A 14,116-nucleotide genomic window follows, 5' to 3' on the forward strand; every position below is an offset into this window, starting at 1 on the left:
GTAGAATTTCAGGTACGTAGAAAGTACTTGGCGGAGTTTTGGGGTATGGTCTGGAAAACTGTCATCAAAATCCAAAATATGGCTCTAGATCATAAAATTTCTCTGATAGATTAATGTGAATTCTCCTAGATTCAGCACAAAGCCATTTCCTCTTAGAAAGTAGCTGATTATCATCTGCTGACTGTTAAGCTACGAGGTATTTAATATCCCTTTGGGGTTTTAGTACAGCCAAGTCAAATCCAGCTAGCATCCTGTAAGCCTTTCTCGAGCAGCAACATCACTTCTGGCCATCTTCTGTAACCAATCTGTTGCATCTCACTGACCTCAGCCTGGCCCAGGGGTATGGTTCCCGAGTCCCAGAAAATCCTACCTCTTACAGGAATCCATAAATTTCCCAAAATAGAACACACCTTTATTTTGCTTCCGGCAGTAGTTGGGCGCCCTTTCTTGTCAGCTTGCAGATTTTCCGGAAATAAAGACTTTATAAAAGGTCTGGGAAAAAAAAGAGAGAGAATGGATTAACAATCAGCAAGTACCTCGGGGGCTGGAACACCTTCTTCCATAGAGAAGTGAGAGTCATCCAGAAGCACAGAACCTTGACTACAGAATGGCCACCTGACTCAAAGTACAGGCCATCAAGACTTAGGAAAATAAAGCAGTGGACAAGAGGAACACTGAGAAAGAATTCTAAGACAGAAACATCTTGGAAAATAAAGTTGGAAAAATAAAATTTTAAACTCTGCCTTTCATGTTTCCCCACCCACTATTATTGAGACACACCTTGGCAGCACGACACGACAGAGGGGGCTGAGTGTGAATTTGCTGAGTTAAATAAGACAGGCCATAGCAGGAGGATGTGTATGAACTGTCCAGATTCAATGCAGATTCTGCTTTGCTCGAAAGCAGGGTTTCTCAGCCTTGGTGCTAAGGATACTTGGGATTGGATAATTCTGTGGTGGGAACCCAGGGGTGGGGTGAGGGGTGTGCTTTACACATTATGGGATGTTTCACAGTATCAGTGGCCTTTGCCTACTAGATGCCAATAGGCCACTCTTTCTATCATCCCTTCCCTCGAGCAAAAGACCCTGACAAACTGTGCTTTTGAGTATGAGCAATTTTAAGTGAAGCTAATTCACTAATGCTTTGCTGGCTGAATGTGTCTTCATTAGGAAGTGTCACTGGGCTGCATCTGTTGATATGCCTGCCTCAAAGGGCACGGGGCAAGGACAATGTCTTAGTCACTGCAGTGCGCCCAGTGTTTGGAGCATGACCTCTACCCTGAACACAGTAGGCGCTCAATAAATACTCGCTGACTGACTGACTCATGGAATGAACGTGATCCATGTAAACTCCTCCCAAGTGACTTACTCATAGCAGTAATAGAGCTAGTGGCTCAGTCGTGTCCGACTCTTTGTGACCCGTGGACTGTAGCCCGCCAGGCTCCTCTGTCCATGGGATTCTCCAGGCAAGAATACTGGAGTGGGCTGCCACTTCCTTCTCCAGGGGATCTTCCCGACCCAGGGACTGAACCCGGGTCTCCTGTATTGCATGCAGATTCTTTACCATCTGAGCCACCAGGGAAACCCAAGTGACTTACTGGGCATCATGAATTTTCCAGGAAGTCTCCCCAGCAATAATCTACTTTTAACCTCACCAGACACAATTATAGATTTTTACAGCACATGTGTTTTCTAAACAATAGACCATGTCTACACAACACAAGTTTTAGATGGAAGCATCAATAGCTCTTGAAGTTGGCAGTAATTTTAATAATTTAAAAAAATCTCTGAAAGCATGTCTGCACCTGATTATCATAAACCCCACAAGCCAGGACTTGCGGTTTATCTGACCTTTTAAGAGCAAATAGATTTTTATGTTTTATGTTTTGAATGAAGAAATCTCTGAAGTGAGGGATGTGAGTGCCAAGGAAGTACAAGCCTGGGAAGATGTGGGCTGGGGAGGAGTGGAGGCTGGCGGGAGGGGTAGAGGATTAAACAGAGCAGAAATTTGAACTGTGGACCAAAAATGAAACTTGATTTTGCTTTCATAGAAGTCAGGCCCTTTCTAGAAAATAATCATGCTTGCAACTGTTGATTAAAGCAGTTAACCCTCATATTATGATATCTGAAGAAAGAGACTAAAAGGACATTATTACTTGGAGGAAGCTCTAAAACTTGTAAAAACTGGAAGACTGTGCAATATTGTATTTGCCTGGCATAGAGAGGCTTGATCATGAAAATGATGCCTGACATCCACTACCCAGGACCATGGGGACCTTTGCAGGCAACAGGGAAGGAAAGGACATGGCAAAGCTGGTCCTAAGTGCTCTAGCAGCTTGCAAGGGGGTTGGGGGGGGGCGGGGGCGGTGCGTGGTATTCCCACTGCTTCTATGACCATAGCTTAGTCAAGGTCTGGGGAGTTAAAATGGATCTCTGAGTGTCCTTCCCCGAGTTCTCGAGCCATTTCTCAAGTGCTTCAGCAACTCAGGTTCACTTGGGTGTAGCTAAGCCATTAGCATTTTTAAAAACTGAGTGACTGAGGGGAATTCTTAGGATGATATTCCAAGGGCAAAGTTTCACAGAACCAGACTATTCCACTCATAGATGACGTGGCTATCCCAACCCAATCCCAGGATGGGCACTTCTTCTAGATAAAACCATTGAACATGATGAAGTTGGAGACCCTGAAGGGCTTTCAGATGGCACTTAGAATGGGGGGTGGGACGTATTAAGGATAAGGGAGAGACTAAGATTGGGAGGATAACTATTTTAAGAAGTCAAATTGTCTAAGGATAACTCAGACCTAACAGCACAAGGAAGCAAAATGCTGACATTTATTTTTTATTTTTTTATTTTTAAAAAATATTTATTTATTTGGCTTCTCCAAGTTTTAGCTGCAGCCTGGGGACTCTTAGTTGTGGCATGTGGGATCTAGTTCCCTGACCAGGGACTGAACCCAGGTCTTCTGAATTGGGGGCACCGAGTCTTAGCCACTGGACCACCAGGGAAGCCCAAAATGCTGACATTTAAACATCACAAGTTTGTCCTAATACTAAAAAATGATCAAACCCCTGTGTCAGATAAGGCAAACACACTTACTGCTCACTGCTTTGCATAAGCTCGATCAGATCCATAAAAAGCACATCACGGTTCCGCTCACAAAAGCCATCCATGTCATAGGATACCTTGCCAAGAATGGAAAGAAATCAAATTTTATCTTTTAAATATTTCATTGAACAAAACATCCAAGCCAGCATGGCTATCTTTCACGGAATATGCATATTTTCAGATGTAACAAATGCGCTTTCATCCTGATATGCCACATTAAGGCTGTGTATGTTTTACTTGCTAGATGACTTAGCTGGTGATGGCCTGGAGATGCTGATTGCATACACGATCCAAAAGACATCGCCAGGCCCCCAGCTCTCACGATTACATAGTCCTTCCACAGATATTCGGGTGTGTAAATAATACACTGAATTCTTTCCCTAAATTTTAGCTAAGATGGAATAAAATGAAACTGTGCACACTAAACCACTGCAATGGGCCATGTCATCTGAGGCTTTTTGATTTCTCCCATGAATGGTGTTAGATCAATTTAGCTATAGCCTCATGCTCAACGATCCTCCCTGGTTAACAAGAGATTAATTGGGATGAAGAGTGAGACCAATGAATTTCCACAGTACTGTGAAGACTCCAAATATCACGACCTCAGTTTACTTATCTGTGTATCACCAGCCTGGTAATGCAGTAACACAGAGTACTCACGCATTTTATAAGAACAAACCCCTGGTCCTTATTTATATTCCCAAGGAAGATGGGCAAGTAAAAAACTGCAGGCTTGCATAAGAGGCAAGACGAACACTCATTCCTTCAGCAGTTAATATATATGCTGATTCATGCTTATGTTATATAAGGGTGATTCGTGTTAAAAAACACGCAGCAGTGTATACTATCTTTTGTTTGTCTCTCCAAATATTTCATAAGTCCCATGTTGAATGAATGAATGATGGGTCAATAAAACACAGCGAGGCAGATAAAACTATATGGACACTTTTCAGTTGCCTCATGAGAAAACAGATTGCAGACCCAAAGGCTTAATACAGGTAACTTCCTTTTTGTTGAACCCCTGCTCCCTGGCCATACCTTCCCAGCATAATGGTGAATAATGAAGCCTTGGTTCCAGCTGTTGAAGTGCTCATGGTTCCCAATCTGCATCTGCAGTTTCTGGAGCAGTGTCTGGTCCGCCCCCTCACCCACTGCGTGCATCGTGGCACATACATCGTCCAGAATGCTCATGATTCCAGGAGGGTTCTGATGGGACCAAGAAAGCAAAGCCCCAGTTCACTGACTGTTCTAAAACATACCATGTTCATTAGGTCTTTCCTTAAGCAAGGAAACAGTTCCTGAGACTTAAGATACCATCTTGGAAGTCAGTCGTTCCCTTTGAGGAAGGATGCTATTAATAATCCCAAGTGGGAGCCACCTCTTAGATCTAACGATGGAACAAAATCCATTTTCAAAAAGAAAAGTTCAACTTCCCAAGGTTCTATTCAAAGTCATACACAGAACGATCATTATCTGCTCACTCTTATTGTACTAGGTTGATTTTTAAAACTCTGAAGAAAACCATTTTTCTTTGACCCTAATTCATTTCTTAATGTTTGTTTTCAGCTTGTTACCCATATAGACATAGATAATACAGTTACATACTGGATACATTCTATCATATATCACTTTTTATGCATAGCACTAGTTTATAAATAATCCTCCTGTTTTGCACAGTCTTTGTACTTATTATTTTGATGGCTATATTTCCCTGCTTTTGTATGCTATAATTTATTTAAGGACTGAATTCTCTATGAATGTTTTCATCATTTCCAGTTTGGGACTTTACAGTACTGTACAGATGTGTCTATGCCCTTTTATTTTCTTTTGAATAATTTCTAGGGGTAAAGTCCTAGAAGTTGTATAAATGGTCTAGAAGGCAGGGTCAATTTTATGTCTCTTCATACACTATGCCATCAACATAAGTGATAACTGTCTCCTCTTAAAATTCAGTAATGACTTCCCTTCATAAATTGACAATGTGCTTATATACACATGTATATATTAACTGTAAGAATAAAACCCTGCTTTTACACATATACGTAGAGGCAAAATAAATGTAATTGCTAAAACTCTCTGCATCGAGGATTTCCCTGGTGGTCCAGTGGCTAAGACTCCGCACTCTCAATGCAGGGGGCCTGGGTTCAATCCCTGGTAAGGGAGCTCGATCCCACATGCCAGAACAAAGGCCAGGCACAGCCAAATAAGCAAACAAAAAACACCTCTCTTCAGTCAGAGCTCTCACCCTCTCTATTCTAATACAATGACGGAGAGAACAAAAACTCTCTTAGTGTAAACCTGTCAACAGTGAAGAGACACACCAGACCATACTTACAACTTTGTTTTCAATGAGGTCACATACGACTTTGTTATTAAAGTAATCAATGGGTGTCCATCTAATGCCTTCTTGCACATATTCTTCCTGTAGGACAGAAAGCAGGAATTCTCATTGACTCAGTGAAGACCAGCTAGAGTTCAGCACAAATGGATATCACAGGCACATAAATCATCAGGAAAGAAAAACCTGGATCTCTTTCATAAAAACTAGCAATACTAATATTTTCTAAGAGGAACAGGAAAAGAGAATTTCATTGCTTGGTAATTTTTATGTTTGGTTAGAACCATATAAAATTGCTTCCATACAATTGTTTTTGACATACAAAGATGGCAATTAGAAATGGCTTAACCCATAGGTCCAGTTTTGAAATAATCTCTTTGAACTTCACAGAGAACAGAAGTACAGATTAGCATCTAGGTACTTAGAAGGAAGGCCCCTCATTCAGGTCAGCTGCTCATTAAACATGATGAACACCATCACATGCTCCTGGTTTTCCTCGTTCCTCACCAGTCCTGCTTTGTTAGCGTCCTTTGCTGGCTCTCCCCTCTACCCCCTGATCTTTATATGATGGGGGCTCAATCTCCCAGCCTTGTTTTCTCAACCTTATTCCCTAGGTAATTCCAATCAACTCCGTGGCTTAAGATAACACCTATAGGCTAACGACACCTGAAAGTGTTTCTTGAGTCTAGGCTGGCCCCCTGAGTTCCAGAGTCACATGTACGTCATATCCTGGGATTCCCACTCAGAGGGTAACAGGCCTCTCCTATCTACCACATTCAGCAGCGCTCTGGCCCTACATGCCTGCCTCCAGCCACCTGCTCTCCCCCTCATCTTACCATTCAGTAAACAGTCTCCCCACTGGTCCTGTTACTCAAGCTGCAAAGGTAGGAATCATCTGCGACTCCTCTTTCCTCAGCTAATTATGTTGAGAGCAAGTCACACTGACTCATTCTGCAAAATATATACCAAATCTGACCCCCTCATTAGGGGATCATGTCCCCATCTCTGCTGCAGCCATCACTGTCCACGCCTCACCTCTGCTGCAGCCATCACTGTCCACACCTCACCATTCTTGCTCAGTCTCCCTGGGAGTCTGGTTTTGAAACTTCGACTCTTGTTGGTCCTCCCCTGCCTCAGCCTGCCCTGTCTAAGTGCAAAGAGTCAAAGCCAACTGGTCAAAAACAAATCAGATGGCATCACACTCTACTGAAAATCCTTCAATGGCTTCTCATCATACTTCCTCTGAACTCTTCGCCATGCCCTACACCAAGTTGCTCTGTGACCCAACCTTCTCCCATCTCAGTCTCCACCATGTCCACTCCTGGGGTTTGGCTCTAGCTACTCTGAGGAGTGGAAGAATTCCAGGGCAGAGTTTCCCAGGAAAACTATTGATCACTGGTGTTCCTGAGCAGACACATGAACACTTCCATGAATAAACATTCTTCAGACAGCCTCGGGTGTGTGCAGTGTGGGTTGAGTGTGTCCCCCAAGATTTTGTGTCCATCTAGAACCCTAAAATGTCCAGAAATAGGATATCTGGAGATATAATTAGCTAAGAATCTCATAAGGAAATTATTGTGGATTTAGGGTGACCCCTAATTCCAGAGACTGGTGTCTTTCTAAGAGAAGAGAGAATGAGATTTGGACACAGGGAGAAAATGGACCCAAGAAGACACAGGCAGAGACTGAAGGCATGCTGCCCAAAGGCAAGGAATGCCAGGAGCACCTTGAGCTGCAAGAGGCAAGGAAGAATTTCCCCTATAGTCTCTGGAAGGAGTGCTACCCTAGCAACATCTTGATTTTGAATTCTGGCCTCCTGGATTGGGAGAGAAAAAATTTTCTATTGTGTTAAGCTATCTGGTTGGTGGTACCTTATTATAGCAATCTAAGAAATCAAAAAACAGTAGGCACCAGAATAAAAGGGAACTTGCACTGGACTTTCAGTAGGTAGTATAATCAAGGCAAGTAACCTCAAGTCAGAATTTAAATACCAGCTTTGTTAAAGACACATTTATTTTTATGTTAGATTGGGAGCAGAGCAAATCCGAGAAAACCAAGTTTTCCTTTGGAACACAGTATATGCCATAGGCAATTGGGGTTGGAATAGGTTTCCATTTGCACTTGGTCAATGAGTCATAGAGTAGTAAAAACAACCAGTCATAAGTCCAACTTCACAGCATCATTTACTTACAGAGAAAGAAAATGTAGCAGATGGTGTTTATACTTCAGACTAAAATGTCACAGTGGCATATGGTTTTTCTGCCTGACTCTATTAAGTACATTTTCTAATAAAAAAAACTATAATCTGAACCTATTACCAAAAGAGAGACATTTATACCCTTCAAAACAAATCAGAAACAGAACAAGATGAAGGAAGAGGACTGCTCACCTGTTCTGCCTTTAATGTGAGTTCAATAAAAATCTGCTGTAATTTTTCATTAACAAAATTGATACAAAACTGCTCAAAGCCATTTTTCTGAAGAAAAGAAAAAGACAAAGTGTTACTTTTATGTACTTGTTTCTGCAAAATCATTTTAAAGTCACTTCTTGAGTGATTTAGTGAAAAGGCTTAACGGAAATGTTGGCGGCATCAGTAGAAACAGCATGGTTTATATTTAGGAGATACTAATTTAGTATAGGTACATGAAGAACTCAAAAAGGCAAAAGTGAGCCACAATGATATTTTTTTCATTGCCTAGAATTATTTCTTTCAAGCCAGGTAAAAAGCATTACCCCTCTTTGTCTTCAATTACTCAAGCTGGTCTTACCTGAAATATTTCAAAGCCATAGATGTCTAGGACGCCAATGTTGTATTCCTGGTGGTCCTTCTCCATTGCTTTGTTGATAGACTAGAAGAAAGTAACCAGCATGGTAATTAACTCCTCTCACATTCATATTAATAATGGGCATGCATGGGGATAAGAAAAGCAGATACTACTGCCTTTGGAAACAGAAGCAGACAAGAAGACAGATGAATTTCTCCTTAAAAAGGCCTCAGTGCAATGTCAAGTTTGTGGGAAAACCACCAGAATCTTTAAAAAAAAAAAAAAAAAAAAAGTAGCATGGTAGAAAGATGAAAACCATTCATTTCTGGCAGAACTAATTTTTCTCAGGAAGTCTTGAGAATTAGAAAATATCATCTTGGATGAGTGAAGTAAAACCTGTTTCACAAAAAGAACCATTATTGCAGAAATTGTAAATATTCTTTCCATTAACCCCGTCCAGTATAGGCATACATAAGAGATACCGCGGGTTTGGTTCCAAACCACTGCCATACAGCAAATATCACAAAAATGAGTCACACCCTTTGTTTGTTTCCCAGTGCATATAAAAAAGATGCTTATACTACACTGTATGTAGTTTATTAAGTGCAGTCTTTTAAGTAGCATTACATATTAAAAAATGTACCTACTTTAATTAAAAATTACTTTATTGGTAAAAAAAATGCTAGCACCTGAGCCTTCAGCAAGTCATAGTAGTAACATCAAAGATCAATGATCACAGAGTACCATCACAAATAATGAAAAAGTTTGAAATATTGCCAGAATTACCGAGATGTGACAGAGACATGACATGAACAAATGTTGTCAGAAAAATGGCACTGATAGGTTTGTTCAACAGAGTTGCCACAAACCTTCAATTTGTAAAAAAAAATGTAGTATCTACAAAGCACAATAAAACCAGGTATGCCCTGTAATCAATTAATGATCATCTAACATTATATGGCCGGAGAAGGCAATGGCACCCCACTCCAGTGCTCTTGCCTGGAAAATCCCATGGATGGAGGAGGCTGGTAGGTTGCAGTCCGTGGGGTCGCTAAGAGTCGGACACAACTGAGCGACTTGACTTTCAGTTTTCACTTTCATGCATTGGAGAAGGAAATGGCAACCTACTCCAGTGTGCTTGCCTGGAGAATCCCAGGGATGGGGGAGCCTGGTGGGCTGCCATCTATGGGGTTGCACAGAGTCAGACACGACTGAAGCGACTTAGCAGCAGCAACGTAATATGAAAGGAATGTCAACAAGACAGTCTTTATTCTCAGAGGCAACTATGGACAGTAATGCCATTAGTTAGTATTAAAGTGATGGTAATGAAAAGCGACTTTACATGGATTCAACATTCACCAGGCTTTGGGAAGGGCTTCCCAAGTTTTGTTTCATTTAGTTCTTGCTACAATCCTCTTAATGACACTGATAACATCATAATGCATAAAACCACACTGGATAAGAGGAAGGGTCTGGAATTCTATTTAAGTAGTATGATGATTCTGGTGTTCTTGACCACTGTGAAAAGAGATGTGTAATCAATGAAACAGATAATGATGGAGGTGGGGTATAGGTTAGAGGGGGTTAGTCAGGCCTGCAGGGGAGGGAGGAATGTAAGAGAAAAATTCCTGGCGATTGAGAATAACTGGAGGAATTTTTAAGTACCAGAGTTGTTTTCCAGGCAAAGAAAATGACATTCATCTTTTATCAGCCAACAGGTAATGATGTATAGCACTTAGCCCAGCACCTGGCAAGGAGTCAGGGCTTAATAAACGTCAGCTCCAATTAGCATCACTTACACAGGGCATCTGCCCCATTACACCACACAATCAAGGGAGGACAGAAAGGAAATAAAGTGGGAAGGCCAGCACTGGAAGGTTCACTGAACAGAGACAAGAGATGTAGGTTTTAATCCCAGTTCAGTACAACCCTCCTGCTGAACGGCCTTGGGTGAAATCACCAATACTTGAGGCTAAGATTCCCTTGTCAATATAATGATGGGCCTGGACAAGTTAAAGGCATGACTAATGTTTTGTATAACCCTGACCGGATTCCTAAGCAATCTTACCATTAATATAACCATAAGAAGTACACAGAATATTTACCCTGTCCCACTCTGATCTACTCAACCCTAAACACACCCAACAATACTTTAAGCCTTATAGATGTTGCCTGGAGTGAAACACAGACTTTCGGGATCTAATGGCCAGCCTGTTGTCCCCTGACTGGGGTTCCCATGGGGTTCTTTCTGGCTGGAATAAATAAAAGGTAGCGGAGTGAAATAGCTGGAGATCTGCCAAATTACCTGGGTTTAATTCCTAGGTTTATCACTTAATAGTGGTGTGACCTTGGGGAAGTTCCTGAACCTCTCTGTGCCTCAGAATTAGCTTATATGTTTAATAGAGATAATAATACCTAAGTCACAGAGTTGTAAGAATTATTCTTTTTCTAAAAGACTTAGACCAGTACCTGGCACGTAGTTAAGTGCTATATAAGTGCTTGCTATTATTATTCTAATCATTTACAAGCTAGAGGGATTAACACAGACTGTCACTGGCAGTGACAGTGCTGAGAGACTAATTTTCAGAATCTATAAGTTATATACATATATAAATATGCATGTATATGCATATTTAGATATAATATCTGTATGCTTACACCATCATTTTATTTTATTTTAATTTTTTACACCATCATTTTAAAAGTCTGTGGTAGTTTAAAAAATATATCCAAGAAGTCTTTGACACTCCTCTCCCCCCAAAATTGGAAATTAAATTCTCTGCTCTTAACTGTGGGCTGTCCTTAGTGACTTGATTCTGATGAACAGAAGCTGACAGACTGGCAATATCTGAGGCCAAGATTAGGACATCAAAATCTCTGCAGCTTCTTCCTTGCTCTTTCTCTTACGCATTCTAGGGGAAATCAACTGCCATGTTGTGAGGATATTCAAGTAGCTCCAAAAAAGATGCCCATGTAGCAAGGAACTGAGGCATCCTGCCAATATGAAGATGCCATCTTGGAACCAGATTCTCCAACCCTCGTCAAGCCTTGTAGTTCTAATCAGCATCTTTTTGCCCTCTCATCCCTGAGTCAGAACCACCAAACTAAGTCACCTCCAAACAGCTGACCCACAGAAACTGAAAAAATAAATGCTTACTATTTTAAGCCACTAAGTTTTGGGTTAATTTGTAACATAACAATAGATGACAAATACAACATTCCAAACCTTTAAGCTGAAAGATTACAACAGTGGGCCTCCTCTTTTTCTGGTCTGTAGTTTTAGCTTTACTAAGTATTTTGTCCACAAGAAGCTGTTACCATATTAGAGTTTTGCTGGACAATACTAGAAGTAAAAGTGGAAAAGTAAAACATGGTTCCAGTGTGAGGATAAAACACGGAGGAGCGAAGTGATGATCACATAAGGAATGAGCCAAAATGTGGAAACAAAGCTCTGAGATGTTTCACTCTTTACGTGACATTAGAATATGGAGCCCCAGCAATGTCGATCTGTGTTTACTTACATCTACCAAGAAATCAAACACCCGGGCATGCAGGGCCTTGGCAAGTGCGTCCCTGGTGTAACAGGCTTGCTCTACGTTGAGGGTCACGTGGATAGACTCTGACTTGCCTCCCCACTTGCTGTCCATCTGCCGGCTTGTGAGCTTTTCTTTCAACCGGTCCTGGTTGATCCCCAGGAGATAGGCAGGAAAAGCCAAAACTATACAAAACAAAACAAAAACATGACTATCTTTCAGATTTTTAACAATTCTTCTCACAAATACATGACATGTGTGTGCACACATGCAAGATACCAACCACCATTAGCCTCCAAGATCTTTCAGTGTAATGAAGACGGCATATCAGAAATCTTACACACATCCATCCACTTTAATTTTTCCCAATTTTTCTATTATATGAGTCAATTCCTATGATGACCGAGACTTTCAATAATACAAATCAGTGATCCAAGAAGGGTGGCAAACCAATCCCCCCTACTGAGATCACAGCCAAATGCCTGAAAAGGACATCTTTCCAAGTCTGCAGCAAGACAGCCTGGAAGGAACTAAATGAAGAAACATTTTTTTGGCTCCAAATACTGTTTTTCTTCCTTTTTGGTACAGTGTTTTCATAGAATCATCATTCCCAGCTTGAAGCACCTGATATCATCAAACTTATAATGATAACAAATCACATAGTTATTGAGCGCTTTCCATGTGTTGGTGTACTAAAGACAGAGGACAGGATATAAAATACTTAAGAAATCTTGAAGACAATTTAGATGGGGCAAAGACAGTTTACCAAATAAAGAAGCCTACAAAAAGCTGAGTATACGACGTGGACAGACAATAAAGCCCTGGAGGATTTAGGGCAGAGAGATATTACTGTTTGCTGGGGTGGTCAAGGAAGATGTGGGATTTGCTGGGGGGAAGGGGAGGGGCTAAAAGGCTGAACAGGGTTTGTACAAACGCAGAGGAAGAAAGAAGAGGGAGAGAGGGGAGTGGGGTGTGCAAAGACAAGGATGCTGCGTAAGGGAGACACAGCTGAGGTGAGCACTGGCTGGAGATGAAGGTCAAGGTAGGTGATGAAAAGATTAGGATGAATTTTAATGGTGGAATTGAATGGTAGGGGATATTTGGTCTGGAGTCAAAGGGGGCTGGATGGCTTCTAGAGACAGATGTTACCAGATTTCCCTGGGGCAGTGTACAAGCAATGGAGGGGACTCTAGTAGTCACACCACAGAATAAACACCCCATACTAAAGACATGGCAGTTGGCACAGCTTGAGGTCTTCAGATAGAAAAGGTGAGGTTCTCACAGCTCAGCAAATTGTCTCAAGCCAAGAATCTCACCAGGAGGGGGCCCAGAGATACAAACATGTTTTCTTGACTTTTTGGTCAAATTACTCTAATATGAATAAATGACAAGCATGAGATTCCTGGACATGAAAGAATGCTCAGAATTTTTTCCAGTACGAACGAAAGATTTTTATGAACACAAATCAAAATTCTGGACTTGGATATGAATTCCCTTTTTCTGCATAAAGTTTTGCCAAAATTCTCTGATAAAGGGATTTTTATTAAAGACCTTACAATAATCCTCAAAAATCATAAAGCTCCCAATAAAGATAATCTGTTTGAATTTCACAGATGGCAATGGAATGTAACAGGCTAACATTTCTCCGTATGTACCTTCCAATGAGATTAAGTCAGTGAAAGCATTTTGAAAAAGGGCAATGCCAGAACAAAGTATTTATTATCTATGTGACTCTTCCACAGAAATGCTCTGACAGGGGAGGGCTTCCTTTTTCAAAGGGCATGTGAACAAAATTAAACACACTAATTTGCCAATGGCCAATTTCTTTTAAGTTTAGTTTCACCACACATATGTTTAGGAATCTGGATGTGTCTTCTGCCAAAATGAAAATTACCTTGCACAGAACAAGGACATAAGATGCCTGTAAATCACATGGGCAGCTTTGTGTGAGAATCAAAAGACACTTACTAAAGTGTCTGACACCGAGGAGACCTTCATTAAGGAGAAACTACAATGTTGGTTATTTTCACTCTCACCAGGCAGACAGCATGTAGGTGAAACATGGGCTTCTCCCAAGCCCCCAACCATGCTAAACTAGGGACGCAGTTAAAATGGTTGGTAGCAATGTTTATGGCATTACCATTATGCCACAGCTAAAGAAACAAAACAATATGGCATAAGTCCTTGGGTCCTGGAGATGAAATAGACAAGACTGACAAGGAAACAATATCCTTCCAGGCCTCCTATATCTTAAGTAGAAGAGGGCAAAAGTGAAGGACCCCAGGTACTTGAAAACCAAGGCAGGGAGTTTTGGCCAAGAATCTGAGTCACAAGCTTAGGGAAACAGCTAAGAAGTCTAGAGAGGAAATCTAG

The 14,116-nt window shown here is 41.2% G+C and overlaps 1 protein-coding gene across 1 annotated transcript in view; it reads right to left on the bottom strand.

Annotated features, from left to right (window-relative positions):
- Positions 1-14,116, bottom strand: part of MYO1E (myosin IE) — a 216,505-nt gene that overhangs the window by 56,480 nt on the left and 145,909 nt on the right. The window contains exons 10-16 of the mRNA XM_005685707.3: positions 11,732-11,928; positions 8,214-8,294; positions 7,835-7,921; positions 5,443-5,529; positions 4,146-4,313; positions 3,099-3,184; positions 411-492 (exon numbers count right to left, since the gene is read on the bottom strand). Coding sequence (XP_005685764.2) covers positions 411-492; positions 3,099-3,184; positions 4,146-4,313; positions 5,443-5,529; positions 7,835-7,921; positions 8,214-8,294; positions 11,732-11,928 — 788 coding nt within the window. The remainder of the gene's footprint in view (positions 1-410; positions 493-3,098; positions 3,185-4,145; positions 4,314-5,442; positions 5,530-7,834; positions 7,922-8,213; positions 8,295-11,731; positions 11,929-14,116) is intronic.

Source organism: Capra hircus, chromosome 10 (genome assembly GCF_001704415.2).
Source record: "Capra hircus breed San Clemente chromosome 10, ASM170441v1, whole genome shotgun sequence".
In the NCBI taxonomy this organism is placed as follows: domain Eukaryota; kingdom Metazoa; phylum Chordata; class Mammalia; order Artiodactyla; family Bovidae; genus Capra; species Capra hircus.